This window comes from Notolabrus celidotus, chromosome 14 (assembly GCF_009762535.1).
Source record: "Notolabrus celidotus isolate fNotCel1 chromosome 14, fNotCel1.pri, whole genome shotgun sequence".
Lineage (NCBI taxonomy): Eukaryota > Metazoa > Chordata > Actinopteri > Labriformes > Labridae > Notolabrus > Notolabrus celidotus.
Window position 1 is genome coordinate 31,673,494 of NC_048285.1, and position 17,568 is coordinate 31,691,061.

The 17,568-nt window shown below is 43.0% G+C and overlaps 3 protein-coding genes across 3 annotated transcripts in view; 2 read left to right on the forward strand and 1 right to left on the reverse strand.

The window, feature by feature from the left end:
- LOC117825697 (zinc finger protein 729-like) lies at positions 1 to 12,034 on the forward strand. The gene is made up of 11 exons (XM_034701617.1): positions 1 to 205; positions 1,885 to 2,218; positions 2,310 to 3,824; positions 4,991 to 5,151; positions 6,742 to 6,840; positions 6,993 to 7,173; positions 7,253 to 7,323; positions 7,431 to 7,556; positions 7,702 to 7,978; positions 8,129 to 8,874; positions 11,404 to 12,034. The coding sequence occupies exons 1-11, from the start codon at positions 80 to 82 to the stop codon at positions 11,668 to 11,670; spliced, it is 3,903 nt and encodes a 1,300-aa protein (XP_034557508.1). The 5' UTR covers positions 1 to 79; the 3' UTR covers positions 11,671 to 12,034.
- LOC117825833 (olfactory marker protein-like) overlaps positions 8,250 to 17,568 on the forward strand; it is a 21,313-nt gene continuing 11,994 nt past the window's right edge. Inside the window, exon 1 of the mRNA XM_034701795.1 lies at positions 8,250 to 8,347. The gene's annotated coding sequence lies outside the window, so the exon portion shown is untranslated. The remainder of the gene's footprint in view (positions 8,348 to 17,568) is intronic.
- Positions 13,107 to 17,213, reverse strand: si:dkey-182i3.11 (leucine-rich repeat-containing protein 15). The gene is made up of 4 exons (XM_034701618.1): positions 17,184 to 17,213; positions 16,502 to 16,588; positions 16,044 to 16,265; positions 13,107 to 15,146 (listed from the first exon to the last, which is right to left on the reverse strand). The coding sequence occupies exons 1-4, from the start codon at positions 17,211 to 17,213 to the stop codon at positions 13,251 to 13,253; spliced, it is 2,235 nt and encodes a 744-aa protein (XP_034557509.1). The 3' UTR covers positions 13,107 to 13,250.

The following is a 17,568-nucleotide window of genomic DNA, read 5'->3' on the forward strand; positions in this document are numbered from 1 at the left end:
CAGTGCTGCTTCATTTCCGGTATCTCTTCCGGTGTAGTGTTTCTGTTCGTCAGAGTCAGCGGGTAACTTTACTGATAGAATGGAAGCTAACTTCGTGTTTCACTCAGAAACTAAGACCATCATGGAGACAGTCTTACAGACAGCTGTCCATGTTTATAAAAGGTCAGAGGAAAACCGGATAAAACCGCCCGACCGAGGAGGGAAGGTGAGGAAACGGTCCCAACGGTTATGTGAACAGAAACACAAAATGGCGGAGAGTGGACCTGAAGAGTGAATTCAAGTAACGTAACAGCGGATGGACAAGCAAAACAAAGATGGCGGCCTCCTAGCTTAAACCGTCAAGATAAAGTCCTGAGAGGGAAAGAAGCGAACTAACCGAGCATTAATGATTACAGTTTAATAAATGCGTTTATTAAGAGTGTTAAATAACTTAAATATGTAGTGTTGATAAAGTCTGTCAAACTAACGGCCGTGTTAATGCTGTAATGTGGAGGGCGCCATATTCAAACAGTTTAACGTCTCTGTTAATTAAAGTTAAATAAAGTATAAATCACTTTATAAAGAAACCAGCAGCAGATTAAAGAGACTAACTTTAATTATCATGACTGTAATAACATCTCTATTTAATCATACTCTTATTAATATCTTACTTTGCTTGATATTAGAGGAAATAAACACTGTTATTAGGTTTTCAATTACTATTCCCTAACTTAAATTATTTTACAGACATAACTTCCGGTGTGGATAAATGTTTATAATTATACAAGAGACAATTATTGAATTTGAGGCATTAAAAACACACTAAAGAGTTTTTATTTGAACTTTCCATCAGATTAAAGTAGAATTTATCAGTTTTGTAATCAGAAATATAATATAATATTCATAAGTATGTTTCAATGACTCTTTAATCACCTTAAGAAAAAGTGGTTGTGTATTTGTTAACTTAGAATGAGCCTTATATATTTATAGAAGGAGAGGGACCCCTTCCATGGAGGCGGCCATCTTGCTCTGCAACATTTCTACAGTAGCACAGAATGAGCAAACTAAACACCATGCACATATTTAAAATAAAGATTACTCAATAAAGGAAGGATCATACTGATCATGCATTATCATCCCAGAGCTTCTTTTCTAAAGGGTTGAGCAATACTGTTATATATTCCACTTTCTACGCACTGTACCTTTAAATGACAAGGCATTGAGTATTTTTTGAAAAGACAAAAAAGTATCCCAATTCATATTTTTTTAGTGTCAGATCTTTCATTTTCTTATTTCTCTCCTTAATGTTATTTTTTTATTTTTAACTTTCTTTTTAATACAATTTCAGGTTTACTAAATAGATCAATAAATCAAAGGGAGGTTGGTCCAGGCCATTCAATAGTACAAAACAGTATCATCTACACAGATGAAGGTTACAAACTCTGGTGTATGAGTTCCATTTTTTCCAATACTGAGTCTCTCCATGGAATATATTTTGTTGACAATTGCAGTCCAGTCGTCCTTGCAGCCAAGCTGACTTTGTAAAGATACCTGTCCTGAGTCTTGAGTCCATTTGGAATTTTGCACAGGTATAATGTGACAAGCAGGAAACAACTTCAATTCCACAAATGATCATTATTTCATTTGCCAGTAAGAATAGAATAGATTAGAAGGCAGGTCCAAAAAACATGAAAATGATCTGCCATAGATGTTCCACACTTCTCCCATCATTCATCAAGTCCCTGAGAGGCTTGTTGTTTAAATGACATTTGTTATTTTGATATTTAAATGATGTTAAAACAAGCTCCATCAAGTACTTCTACTGTTGGTACTTTCATTACAGTCCTCTAGACCAACAGTTAATGTGTCATTTTATTCCTGACTCCATGTTTTATTCCCAAACAGCCGGCTTTATCACACACTTTGGAGATGCTGGCATGTGAGGCAACGAGAAAAATCGACGCCATTTTCCTCCAACTGTCCTCGAAGCTGCAGAATGAAAACACGACGCTGAAGGTGGAAGTGAGGCGTCTGGAGAGCGAGATGAAGAGCGTGAGCGGAGACTTAGAGAACGCGAGAATGTGGAGAGAAAACGTCCTGAACGGCTGCCCGGTGCTGTTCGAGCAGAGCGGCCTGGTCTACACCCTGAAGCCTTTTGGGAAGTTAAAACCGAAGACAGGGGAGCTGACGGAGGGAGGCGCGGAGCTGTCACCTGCTGTGAGCGGACATGAAGAAGCTGGTGAGTGTTTGAGAGAAGCCTCAAAACTGAACAACTCACAACATGAACAGTAGTTTTAGTTTAGACGAATATATCATTCTTTCTTTTCCAGATGATGGAGAGACAACAGAGGAGGTGAACTCTGAAGCTGTGACGTCAACAAGACCACAAGGAGAGATTTTAGAAAGCACCACCACAAACATGGAGGAGTCTAAGAGCACACAGAAACCAGAGGTGAAGAGGAAAGGGAAGGAGTTTGTTTGTGACGTCTGCAACAAGAGCTTCAACCGGCACTTCCATTTGATGAAGCACCTGAACACTCACAAAGATCAGAGACCCTTCTCCTGCAATCAGTGCCCCAGGAGATTCAGGAACACGGCCACCTACGAGCACCACCTGCTGCGGCACGAGGAGAAGAAGCACGCCGCCTTCAAGTGCCCGCTCTGTGAGAAGACGTTCAAAACCAAAATGCACCTGAAGACTCATCAGCTGGTTCACACAGACACGAGGCCGTTCACCTGCTCCACCTGCGGGAAGAGCTTCAAGACCAAACACAACCTGCAGGCTCATCAGATCGTTCACTCCGTGGAGAAGCCGCACAAGTGCTCCGAGTGTGGCGAGAGCTTCAGGTACGCCATCACGCTGCAGTGTCACAGAAGCGTCCACACAGGGGAGCATCCGTACAAGTGTGCGGTGTGCGGCAAAGCGTTTGTGAAGAGGAGATCGCTCCGCACGCATCAGTCTGTCCACACGGGGAAGGTCTTCACATGTGAGACGTGTGGAGCCGGATTCACTCTGCAGCACAACCTGAAGAGACACATCCGTATCCACACGGGGGAGAAACCCTTCAAATGTAAAGTCTGTGGGAAGAGTTTCATTCAGGACAACAAGCTGAAAGCTCACATGCTGCTCCATGGAGCCGAGAAGTCCTTCATGTGTGACCTGTGTGGGAAAACCTTCCTGTATAACTGTCAGCTGCAGAAACACCAGAGAGTAACCCACGATGAAACACGAGGGCAGATCACTACGAGGAGAGTTCAGGGACGACACAACCGCAGAGTCATCTACCGCCGGGACAGGACCACCGTGGACGTGACGCCGTTCAGCTGCAAGACCTGCCACAAGGGCTTCGACACCAGCGGCGCCCTGAAGAGACACGAGGTCATCCACACGGGGCAGATGCAGCACAAGTGCGACATCTGTGGGAAGTCGTTTTTCTACAAAGCCACGTTTGAGTACCATCAACGGATCCACTCCGGAGAACGCCCGTTCGGATGTGACGTGTGCGGGAAGAGGTTCATCATCCCGCAGGCTCTCAAGTCCCACAAACTGAAGCACTCCGGGGAGAAACCACATAAATGTGAGCAGTGCGGCAAGGCCTTCAGGATCTACACAAACTACCTGAGACACTTACGCATCCACACGGGGGAGAAGCCCTACGAGTGTGAGGTGTGTGGGGTGAGGTTCAGGCAGCTCGGACACGTCAAGTTTCACATGCAGGTGCACACGGGAGAGAGACTTTACTACTGCAGCAGCTGTGGGCTCGGGTTCTCAGACTCTAGGCTGCAGAAGAAACACAAATGCAGTGAGAAGTATCAGAAAGTACACGAAAACACTGTCAGTACTTCATGAAAGTAAGCAGATGTGTTAAGGACAGTGCAGGATTGTATTCTTCCCTGTGCATAGATATGAAAAAGTTATTTTCCTCTACAGACAAAAGTTTAAACCTTGAAAATAAGAATGTAATTAAAGGTTATTTCATTAATCTGGTTGTTGATATGTGTTTTTCTGATTTTTATCATGTTTATGATGTCATCATTTTAAAATATTTAATGAAACAGTCTCTTAATTGGTCAAAGAGAGGCCTCTGTATTACTATTTTTTAAAACCACGAATCTAACATCATATCACTATCTCGCCTGATATAGAGCAATGAGAACAATGTTATAATGTCATTCAGCAGACGCTTTTAACCAAAGCGACGTACATACGAGAACAAGAACAACACAAGCAAAGATCTAGACAAGAGGAAACAAGATCAGTACGAGTAACAAAGTGCTTCAAGTCAATTTGGGTGCAGGTACTGCCAAGCAGTGTAAAGGCAATGCACAAGGAATTTTTTTTTTTTAATAAAGAACATCTACAATGAAGCAACCAAACCATTTAAGACCATTTAAGACCTTCCATTATCTTCATCAACAATTAACCTCACCACAGCTTATAAAAGAAGACCTTAATTCAATATGATTTAATTAAAAAAAATACTTTATAATTTTATTTCAAATAATCACCATAAAAAGAACATATTTGTATCAATATATATATTGATTATTTAATTTTTGTACTATTATTTGTGTTTAATCATCACACTTTAGTTGTGCAGTTCCTTCCTTTGACCACTAGAGGGCAGTGAGCGCGCGTCTCTTTGTTTACACCACTCATGAACCGAGATGCGTCAAGGCAAACAACATGAAGAAGAGACTTCAAACTTAGGAATAAGACTTTGCTTTTGGATTTGGACATCATCACACTAACACAGCTACAAATTTATTTTACAAACATGTGTCAGTACTTTGTGTTTGTCTCATAGACTGCAGTATTAACTGAACGAAGATATTTACATTCAGATTAGGATTGTGCTGCATGCTTTTATTTTGAAGGTGACAAGGAACCGGATGTTGTGATTAACCGTTGGTGCAGCTTTACTACAGGGTTTGTTTTGTAGCATGATACTGCATGTTGTCTTATTAAAGTGCAGAAACTGAACCAGGTTCTTAGTTTATATATAATTAGTAAAGATGTCGGACCCGGAGCCGGAGGTCGGCGCCATCTTGGAAATCATGGTGAACGCGACCGTTACAGAAATGAGCAAAGTCCTCGGATCCTCTGATTTAACTGAAGAATCTCCAGTTTACTGTGGAGATGAAAACACAGGAGAGGAACCTGATGAGAAGGTGAGTTCATAAAGAGTTTTAATGTGTTTTTATGTGTCTAACAGTTAAAGATGCTCCACACTAACAAACAGCTGATCATAGAAATAGAAGAGCTAGCTAGCTGCTACACAAACTTCACCGAGCTAGCTCATTAAAAGCTTCATTTTTAAACTCCTTCACCTGTTAAAGTGTTTATTAAAGTTATATTAGAGGATATTATTCAGCTGTGTGTGATAAATGTTCAACAACATGACAGAGAATCCATCTGTGATCTCCATCTTGAACTGAGCGTCAGGCTGAGGCCTATCTATCTGCTGTATGTCTACAGAGCAGCAGCCACAGGTCTCAGTGAGGATCCATCTATCAGGGATCAATGGAGACACGTGATCCCTGAATGCACCATCTTTAAAATGATTAACACAGCTGTGGATCAAATGTCTGAGAACGCACAGCTGCTCATGTGTTATTTACCACATGATGAGAGAGGTGCAAACATATTTACCTTACTCTAAGTTTGGAAATACTCAGCTACAATCTAAGGATTTTAAAACTCTGATTGTACAAAATAGAATCACTGTGCAAATGTTGTATTTGTTGAGCAGAATGGCCCATTTCCAAGTAATTAATATTATGCATGAATGTTAACATCACACTGCGCCAAACCTGCAACAATCTGGATCATTTCTGCAGCATGAAAGGAGATTTATTGATATGTTTGTATCAGGAAAAATACTGATATTTATAAAGCTCCTTTATACATATATACATTTTATACATTCAAGCATGCTGACCAGAGTGCTTCACTAAAGAACAGAGACAGAAAATAACAGAAATGGTAAAATAATGAAATAAATAATCATAACAAATACTTCAAATTAAATAAAATCAATGAAATAGAAATAATAAAATAAAGAAGAAGATTTAAAACCAATTAAAGTAAAAATATCAGATAAATGCAAGAAATAAGCTAAACAAAGAAGATGAATAAACAAATGTTAAAACAATAATAATCATAAGAATAAAATAAATCATTCTGAATTAAAATGGTAAGTTTTAAGTTTACTTTTAAAAACACACAGAGATTAAAATACTTAAAAATAAAAATAATATAAATTCATTAAAACTAATAAAATAAGTAAGAGTAAAAGTCAAAATTAAAAATCAGTTAAAGTTAAAAAGATCAGATAAATACAAGAAATAAATAGATGAATAAATAAGATTATTAAATGTTGTAAAAATATTAATTATAGGGGTGCTGGTGGCCAAGTGGTCTAAGCGCCACACGTAAAGAGGCTACAGTCCTCGTCGCAGAGGTCGCCGGTTTGACTCCCGGCCGTCACCATTTCCTGCATGCCTTCCTCCACTCTCTGCTCCCCAGACTTTGTGTCTCTCTTCAGCTATCCTATCAAATAAAGGCATAAAAAAAAAACCCAAATAGATTTAAAAAAAATAATAATATTGATTAGAATAATGCAGTCCAGGGCTAAAAATAAATCCCTCCAAATTAAAACAGGATTAAAAAGGTAAGTCTTTAGTTTAGAGTTAGGGTCTGGTTTTATGGTCCTGTGCAGAGTGCTCCTAACTAACCGTGACCTGTGTTGTTTCCATCAGGTGATCCAGTTCAGCATCTTCATGGCGTCTCTGGCTCGAGAAGCCGTGGAGAAGATCTGCCAGCTGTTTCGGGACACTTCTTGTCTGCTGCGAGTAGAAGTACGTAACGTCACCGTGTCTGATCTTCATGTTTCCTCTGTGTGTCGTCTGTGTCACATTTCAGGACGCTCATTATTCACCTTCAGGACATCATCTCTCTGTGTGTTTGTACCATTCTGCATCCGTCATGTTTGGTTGTTTCCACTCCTCAGGTGACGCAGGGTGTTGCAGAGATTAAGGACCTGAAGAGGAGGCTGGAGCTGGCAGAGAAGGAGCTGAAGCTGGTGCTGGAGGGCAGCGGAGGACAAGAGGAGGTGGAGGAGCTGACGGAGGACAGGAGGGCTCCTGTGAAACATGTGAAGAGCCAGCGAGCGGGGAGGAAGGGTCGCAGAGGTGAGGGGGTTAGACTTTCACTGATTTCTTTACACATGTGATCTCATGAATACTGACTCACTTTGTTGCATTTTCCCAGTTGGTGCTTCTCGTGATTCTGGAGTGAATCCTAGATCACCCATAATTCTGTGGCAAGGCCGAACCTACGAGGTAAACCCGTCTGTCATGTCGTGTGTGTCATGAGGTTCACCTTCAAGAGACTTTGTGTCGTCTTTGATCTTAAAGTCTGTTCTTCATGTTCTCTCTCTCTCCTTCAGGAAAGCATCCAGCCTGTCATTATAAAGGAGGAGGGATTGGAGGCGTTGGTCGATCAGGTGTCGTCTGATTCTGGTCAGTACAGAGTTGACCTGGTCCAGGACGATGATGACGACCCGGACTACAATGTAAACCCAACAAAACTTTGATCTATTTCTGCATCTCTTGTTTTTTAGCACACATACACAGTCTGCTTTTAGATATAAGAGTGTGCACGTTGAGCTTCTTTTTGTCAAGAGAGTTCACTAAATGACACTTTCTGTTTTCTGTAAGCTGGAACCAGAAGACACAGACCCAGGATTCACTTCTAGACCCAAGCGTGTCGTAAAGCCCCGGTCCAGTCGAGGTCCGGCAAAGAAGGACGATGAGAACCAGGACGAGCCGCCTCTGAGCCGGAAACACTGCAGCAAAACTTTCACCAAGCTGCAGCAGCTCAAAGCTCACGTGCCTGAAGACGGGGAAAACACAGAGAAGCCTTTCCACTGCTCTCAGTGTGGAAAAGGATTCTCGTTCCAGAGAAGCCTCAGTGCTCACATGCTGCTCCACACAGGTCAGTGTTCTCTACTTTATCAGACTTGTTTCAAACTCTTTGATAAAAAGAGGGCTGCAGGAACAAACATAGATCTAGTTCTTTGATTTCTTTTGGTGAAGGAATGTTTGGCATTTGTCTTCTTCTAACCCTCCTTCTCCTCATGTACAGGTGAGAGACCACACACCTGTGACATCTGTGGGAAAGGTTTCACCCTGAAGCAGCTCCTGAAGAATCACCAACGTGTTCACACTGACGTCCGGCCGTTCCGCTGTGATCACTGTGGAAAGAGCTTCTACCGAGCTCACGGCCTGAAGATGCACCAGATGGTCCACACGGGGGAGCGGGCCTACAACTGCCAGTTCTGCGACAAGAGCTTCACAATCCCAGGTAACCTGCAGCGTCACCTGCGCATACACACGGGGGAGAAGCCGTACAAGTGTGAGACTTGTGGCAAACAGTTTAACCAGGCAGACACTCTGAAAGGTCATCAGCGGACTCACACCGGCGAGCGTCCCTTCAGCTGCGAGACGTGTGGAAAATCTTTCATCCAGAAGAGCGCCTTGAAAATGCACCAGAAGACCTCTCACACCGGGGAGAACGTGCTGGCGTGCGTGGCGTGCAGCGCTGTGGTGGCCTGCGTGGACTCGCTGCGCAAACATCTCCAGACACACGCGGCGACTATTCCGTGTACGTGTGTTCTCTGCGGTCAGCGGCTCAGCTCCATCACGGACCTGCGCTCGCATCAGCAGCACCACACGGTGGTCCGGCCTCACAGCTGCAGCCTCTGCTGGAAGAGCTTCAAGTCGTCCAGTTACCTGAAGATCCACCTGAAGACGCACAGCGGGGAGAGACCCTTCTCCTGCAAGATCTGCGGTCGCATGTTCACACAGCAGAGCAGCCTCAAATCCCATAAGGTAGGTCCGCTTTGTAAAGGGTTTTTGTACGTGTAGGGTTTTACTAAAGTGTAGAGGCATTACTTCACTCATCCTTTCATGTAAAAATCAGAAATGTGTCTCTGCTTGTCTGTAACATCCGTGTTTGTGCAGTTAATGAAAAAGCTTGACCGTAAACTGGGAGCATCAGTAGTTCTATCACTCCTCTAATAAAGTAACTTCAGCTTTTATTTGTAGGGGAGAACGGGGTTGGTTGTCACACTTTTTACCGTTCTGATGATCACTCATCATCAAAACATCTTTCAATAGTCATTCCTACATTAAATTGAAGCTTAAGGTGTTGGCTTGAGATGTGTATCCCTCTCATTTTCCAACTCATTGTAACAAAGAGGCAAATAACTATCAAAGACACTCTGACACATTGTGACAACCAACCCCATCACTGGGATGGTTGTCACACACTATGGGGATGGTTGTCATACACTATGGGGTTGGTTGTCATACACTATGGGGTTGGTTGTCACACTATGGGGTTGGTGTCACACACTATGGGGTTGGTTGTCACACACTCTGACACTCTGACACATTGTGACAACCAACCCCATCACGGGGATGGTTGTCACACACTATGGGGATGGTTGTCATACACTATGGGGTTGGTTGTCATACACTATGGGGTTGGTTGTCACACACTATGGGGATGGTTGTCATACACTATGGGGTTGGTTGTCATACACTATGGGGTTGGTTGTCACACTATGGGGTTGGTGTCACACACTATGGGGTTGGTTGTCACACACTCTGACACTCTGACACATTGTGACAACCAACCCCATCACGGGGATGGTTGTCACACACTATGGGGTTGGTTGTCACACACTATGGGGTTGGTTGTCATACACTATGGGGTTGGTTGTCACACTATGGGGTTGGTGTCACACACTATGGGGTTGGTTGTCACACACTATGGGGTTGGTTGTCATACACTATGGGGTTGGTTGTCACACACTATGGGGTTGGTTGTCACACACTATGGGGTTGGTTGTCACACACTATGGGGTTGGTTGTCACACACTATGGGGTTGGTTGTCATACACTATGGGGTTGGTTGTCACACACTATGGGGTTGGTTGTCATACACTATGGGGTTGGTTGTCACACACTATGGGGTTGGTTGTCACACACTATGGGGTTGGTTGTCATACACTATGGGGTTGGTTGTCACACACTATGGGGTTGGTTGTCATACACTATGGGGTTGGTTGTCATACACTATGGGGTTGGTTGTCATACACTATGGGGTTGGTTGTCACACACAACAGGGTTTGTTGTCACACACTATGGGGTTGGTTGTCACACATTATGGGGTTGGTCGTCACACACTATGGGGTTGGTCGTCACACTATGGGGTTGGTTGTCACACACTATGGGGTTGGTTGTCACACACTATGGGGTTGGTTGTCACACACTATGGGGTTGGTTGTCACACATTATGGGGTTGGTTGTTACACACTATGGGGTTGGTTGTCACACATTATGTGGTTGGTTGTCACACACTATGGGGTTGGTTGTCACACACTATGGGGTTGGTTGTCACACATTATGGGGTTGGTTGTCACACACTATGGGGTTGGTTGTCATACACTATGGGGTTGGTTGTCACAAACTATGGGGTTGGTTTCACACACTATGGGGTTGGTATGGGGTTGGTTGTCACACACTATGGGGTTGGTATGGGGTTGGTTGTCACACACTATGGGGTTGGTATGGGGTTGGTTGTCACACACTATGGGGTTGGTATGGGGTTGGTTGTCACACACTATGGGGTTGGTTGTCACACACTATGGGGTTGGTTGTCACACACTAGGGGGTTGGTTGTCACACACTATGGGGTTGGTTGCTACGTGACAACCAACGCTAAGTGACAACCAACCCCAAAGAGAATGTGACGGCCAACCCCAACTTGCTAGCATCAAGGCTAACAACCATCTAACAACTAGTTAGCTAGCTAATACAAATCTAAACTCTAGCTTTCCCCTCACACTTTGTAAGGGTAACACTTGTTTTGTTATAAACCCATCGTTTAAAAGCCTAGAAGAAAAATACTGAGGAGCTGAATATTTACAATTTGACATGAAAAACACAAAAAGTCCTCTCACCTCAAGTTCAGCTGTCTCACTCCAGAGAAGACTATGTAGGTGAGCTCTGATCCTAATTCTGGGAATGTCCATACCCCAATTTAAGAGACAGCACCCTCTGGTGGCAAGATATAACGAGTGTGCCAACCAACCCGTGTGACAACCAACCCAGTTCTCCCCTACTGTGGCTTTATTTAACTCTCTAAATGCTTTCAGTGATCACAGATGACACAGAGCACACTTCCTTTTATATTCAGTCAGAGCTGGATGTGTAAATCAGGAACAGGATGAATGCTGGGTTGAGGGTAAACCATGAACACGAGCCTCATCGTGGTGTTGATGTTTTTGCATCATTTTCAACATCTGAAAAATATTTAATCTCCATTGTTTCTTTCAACCGTTCTCTCCAAAGGTGGTCCACACAGGAGAGAAACCTTTCAGCTGCGACACGTGTGGGAAATGTTTCGGCAACACGGGGAACCTGAACAGACACCAGCGCATCCACACCGGGGAGAAACCGTTCAGCTGCCACATATGTGGACGCAGCTTCAACCAGGGAAACAGCCTGAAAGCTCACCAGCAGATCCACACGGGGGAGAAACAGTACATGTGTGACAAGTGTGGGAAGAGTTTCTCTTACCTGAGGAACCTGAAGGATCACAAGTGTTTCTACGTCTGAGACTGTGAGGAGACGTTACAGCGGGTGACTCACTAACCTGTGCCTGTTCAGGAGTGAACGAGTGAACAACAAGAGTTTGTAGTAAGAGAGGTTTTTTGCACATTAGTTTTTCCACTGCTGAGTTAACTGAAGAGGAGTGGAGGGGATGGATAGATGAAGATCAGAAGCAAACTTTAAAACCTGTTTCTGTAGCAGCTGTTGACGGTCACGGCTGCACTGATGTGGTTAAAGCTCAAAGAGACTCAGAAGACAAACTGTTTAACTGTACAAGGCTTCTCTAAAATCTGCAGTGACTGCAGTTTAACATGATGGAGATTGGGTTCCAGATAACAGTGTGTAATAAAGACACATAATCATCCTGAAATCATGTCTGACAGAACTTTTGTTGAAACAAGAAGTCAGGAGACATTTCTAGATTCTCGTTGTTTTCCTGAATCTTTGGAGAGCAGAGATTACAGATAGCTGTCTGCAGCACTTATTATTATTTTTTTACACACATAAACAAATAAATTCAAACTGATCTGAAGTCGAAAAAAGGCGACCCAGAATTCACACTATCAAGGAAAACTAAACTCATCCTGCAGGATCTAAACTTCTTGTCGTCTCGGTGGTGATAGATTTGAAGAGTTTACAAGCTTTTATCATCACTTCAGGAGTTTCATCAGAGGTTACATAAATCCACTTCTTTGAAATAAAAGTTATATTACAGATAAAGTGAAGCTCTAAAACCCAAGACTAACAGTTTAACAGACTTTTAGAAACAGCTTTATTTATTTTGTAAGATCAGGACCTTTAAGGGTTTCACCAACTGAAGGAAAGCCTTCCTGTCTCTTTGAAGTGAAGTGTCTGTTTTTGGTCGGGGTACTCTTGAATAAGAGATTTTAAATCTCTTGAGTTTCTCCTGGTTAAAGAAGAGTATGATCTCTAACATAGAAGGAAACACAGCTGTGCTAACAAAGCTGCCTTATGTGCTTCCAGGGAGCTGATGTGCTGACTGGGAGCTATACACACAAATATCAAATACAATCTGTAGCTTAGAATTAAAGGATCATTGCAAAAATATGTTTTTCTCTGGTTCCTTCTTCTGTTTTCATGCTCCAGAACTCTGAGCTCTCTCTCTCTCTCTCTCTCTCTCTCTCTCTCTCTCTCTCTCTTTTTGTCTTTATTTATTTTTTCAGTTTTTACTCTACTATTTAATTATTTAATCACATTTTGTATTATTATTTTAACTGTTGCTGCCTATTTGTCTCTTTTAATCTCTCTCTTGTTGTGAGGCACTTTGTGTATGAGGTCCCACAGAACTACAGCTGAGGTAAGTTATTTGCTGAAATGACAACAAGGTAAGAAAACAAACAGATGCAACACTCTTCAGACCTGAACGATGCAAAACTAGAACAAAAAACATGTTTATATATTTTTTTATTGAAGTTAGGAAGAGTTCTGTTATTTGCACAGTATTTGATTGCTTACATATTACACTTAAAGTACCAGACTCTGATGCACATATTCAAAAAACAAGAGCAGACATGAAAAGAGCCAAAGCAGGAAATCAAAGAGGGTTCGTGAGCACAACATAACCACTACAGAGGATGCCACAGTGAGAGAACTGCTAAGAGAAGAGCTGCGAGCAGAATCAGCATTTCTGGAGGAAACGAGCAGCTTGCAGCGCTCGTTGCGTCATCGTCCTGTAGCAGGAGGGGAGACAGAGCGGCCTGGGAGAGAGGCGTCTCTTCAGTGAAGGGTAAAGACGATGAGGATGAGATTGAATTTGACAAAGAATAGAAGCAGGTGGGCTGGTCTCCGAGCTTGTCACTGTGCACGTTGACCCAGCTGCTGATGTAGAGAATTTGTACACTGGTGCAGTCCCACAAGTTGCCTGACAGATACACAGCCTTCAGGTTTCCTAGTGGCTCAAACGTCCCGTCCTCCACTGCTGCAAGCTTGTTAAACTTCAAACTTAACTTCTGGAGTTTTTTAAGGCCTTGGAATAAATCTGCGTGCAGGTGATCCAGGTTATTCCCATCCAAGTCAAGTTCTATCAGCTTTGAAAGTCCTGCAAAGATCTGAGTGTGCATACTCTCCAGGCTGTTGTTCTTCAGGAGAAGCTTGCGCAGGTTCTGGAGGTGAGAGAAGCAGCTGGAGGGGATGTCACTGAGCTGATTGTTGCTGAGTTTGAGCTCTTTCAGACGAGGCAACCCTGTGAAGTCATGAGGAGACAGCTCAGAGATCTGGTTCCTGTCCAGGTCCAGGGTTGTCAGATCAGTTAGATTCATAAACAGGCTTGTAGAGAGGTTAGATATTTGGTTTCCACTTAGTTTCAGCTCCTTCAGAGTGACCAGCTCTCTGAATTGTTCTGGGTGTATCGAGGAGAGACGATTACCAGAGAGGCTCAGGGTTTGCACTCTCTCCAAACCCTGAAACACTGAGGGATGTAGAGTCTGGATGTGGTTGTTGTCCAGGTGTATCTCCTTCAGGTTACTCATCTTTTGGAAAAGGCTTTGAGAAAGCTGCTTCAGAGAGTTGTTCTCTACGTACAGGATCTGCAGAGACTTAAGCTTGGTGAACAGAGCTTGATCGAGTTCCTGGATGTTGTTGTTCGAAAGCTGCAGCTCCTTGAGTTTGGACAGCGAATCAAAAACCCCAACCGGTATGAAATAAATCTGATTGGCTTCCAGCTGCAGCTCCTGCAAGTTCTTCAAGTTACTGAACAGGCCCAGAGGAAGAGACTGAAGTCTGTTCTTGTACAAATCAAGGGACACAAGGCTGGTCAGGTCAGTGAAGGTTTTTGAGGGTAGGGAATCAATGTGGTTGACGCTGAGGTCCAGCTCACACAGGCTGCTCAGACCGCTCAGGGATCCCTCTGACAGACGGACCAGTGTGTTGTAGCTCAAGTCCAAATGAACCAAAGAGCTCAGCGTGGAGAAGCTCTTCTCCTCGAGGCCGGTGAGCCGGTTCTTCTGAAGATGCAGCCTCTTGAGCTTGCTTACTTCTCTCAGTGCCTCCGAGGGAACAGTTTCCAGACTGTTATCACTCAGGTCCAGGTCTTGGAGATGCCCAGCTCCTCTGAAGCTGCCCATGTCCAGGTCTGAGATTCCATTTCTGGATAGAACTAGTACCTCCAACACTGGACAGCTCTGAAAAATATAGCGTCCTTTAAGTATTATGTTATTATTGCTTAGGTAGATTTCAGTGAGGGCTGCATTTCCATGAAATACATTGGAGTCAATATCTCTAATTTGGTTGAAGCTCAGATTTAACGTCTTCAGTTTAGCTAATCCATATAGATGCCAATATTTTAGCGCCAAAATCCTGTTCTCACTCAGGTCCAGCACGGTAAGAGCAGGGAATCTCCCAAACCAATGTTCATTGAGATACGGTATACTGTTGTTGCGTAGGAAGAGTTTAGAGAGGCTCCCCATAGTGGGCAAAATGAAGAAGAAGTGGTCATTCAGCTGATTCTCAGTCAGGTCCAGGACCTGCAGAACATCAAGGACACAGAGAGAGTTTGTAAGAAATATTAACCAAGCAGAGAAAAACAACTTTAAAAAATAAAACATACTCTGACACATAGTATCGTACAATACCGTACCGTATCGTACCATACCGTACCGTTTCGTACAGTACCGTATCGTACCGTACAGTACCTGTATCGTACCATACCGTACCGTTTCGTACAGTACCGTATCATACAGTATCGTATCGTACCGTACAGTACGGTATCGTACTGACTGTATCGTACCGTATCGTACCGTATCGTACGTATCGTACCGTACCGCACCGTACCGTATCGTACCGTATCGTACCGTATCGTGTCATATCTTATCGTACCGTATCGTACCGTATCATACCGTACTGTACCGTGCAGTGCTGTATCGTATTGTATCATGCCGTATCGTACAATATCGTACTGTACCGTACCGTATCGTATTGTACTGTATCGTATCATGCCATATCGTACAATATCGTACCGTACCTTACAGTACCATATCGTATTGTGTGATGTCATGTGTCATATCGTATTTTATTGTATTGTAACATGCACTATCTATCGTCTCGTCTTGTGTAGTGTTGTATCACAAGTATCTTCACAGACACGGTTTGGGTTTTGAAAAGCAGCTTTGGAAACTAGTTGAGTTTGTGGCGTGGCCCACTTTTCTTCTGCTTAATTCAGACACTTAAAGCTCCTGTGAGGAGTTTTTAGCTGATAATGTGAAAGACTGATAAAATACTGATGCCTCCATAAGAGCTATACCGTTGATGACACAGAAAATGTATGCCGAAACTTTCCTGCTGCGGGGGTCTCTAACCAAAAACCACGGTTCTGCAGCATTTCCAAAAGCATCAAAGTTTACAGGCTGCTGTTCTTTTCGTACCTCTAGATTCCCCAGCCTACTCCAGGGTACTTCCTGTATCTTATTGTATGCAACAAAGAGCTCCACTGTGTTGCCTGGGAGTTCAGGGATCTCGATCAGTTCTCCTCCCTGACACGTTACAGTGGTCAGGTTGTTGTCACACTGGCAGGCGGGGGGGCAGAGGTCAGACGTCCACACAAGGACACTCAGGGAGGCCAGAGTCAGAGCGGCCAACATGATCAGCTGCAGCATAAAACAAACACAGAGCAGAGGAGGTTCAAAAAGGAGATTATGGTTGATGAGTATTCTTTAAAAAATGTAGTATTCATTTTTAAGTTGTTTGCTTTTGATAACAAGATCAGATTTTTTCAGATAGACATCCCAGTTTTATACTCAATATAATAAGATGTGTGTAAAAGCAACCATTCAGTATTACTCTAAGTTAGTCACAACTCTTATATATCATGATTAAAACTCACCTCTGATGAGAACACAGTGCTGAAAGTTGTATTTGCTGAGACTGCGGTCCCAGCCTGATGCGGCGTGATATGTTGTTGCAGAGGAAGCTGAGAGCACCGTCAGAATCAGAGTTTGAACCCACCTGTGTGGTGATTGGTCGACATACTGACATTACCATATCACATCTGCACAGCACAGTTTCTATGAAGCATTAAGAGGGAGTCTAAATCTCTCCACAGGCAAACCACACCAGTAAGTAAGTTCATCTTTAAATCACTTCTAGTCAGAGAAATAAAGACTCAACAAGGAACAGGCTGGTAGAACAAAGACACCCATATCTATAAAGACAGTTCACTCACATGGAAATCTCTTAGTGTTTAAAACGTGCAGTAAGTGGCACAGAACCTCCACATGAAGAGGATTATAGATAATCACCATAAGGAGTGAGTTGTTAAACCGTTACTCGCCAAACCAGATCACTAAACCAGTCAGCAGCTGAAGATCTCTGACCTGCCCAACCTGAAAGACAATAAGATGTGTGGCAGGTTTTTTTTTTAAAGCACATTGAACAGATATCCCTTTGTTTGAATCATGGGTTCAAATTATGAGACTAGTTATTCGATGTGAGCTTTCTCTGCAGACACAGACCGTTTTATAATCAAACCTTTTATTGAAATATTCAGGGATGTTACTTTTATGTACCTGCGGCTTCTCTAGCTCACTGCGAGACATTTCCTGTCTGGTTGTGAAATTCAAAACATTTGCTCATGCCTCATTTTCCCCCAACACAAAAAGCTGCATCTCAAACAGGAACTGTCATGTGTCCAAAACTTTGTATATTTTGGTTTCCTCACAAAGTTAAATATAATATTTGCCTTTGAGTTGATATTCTCCACGGCTGTTTCATTATAGGGTTAACAGACTGCAATGACAAGTATTAAACTGATTGTCCTGCCTAATTAATAACTAATAATAAGCAATTTTAAAGTATTTGAAAAACATGTACGACATTAACGGCACAGTCCTGTAACTTAGCTAACATCACAGGCACTTTAATGCAAAATAAAGACCCCAAAGACAAAAATAG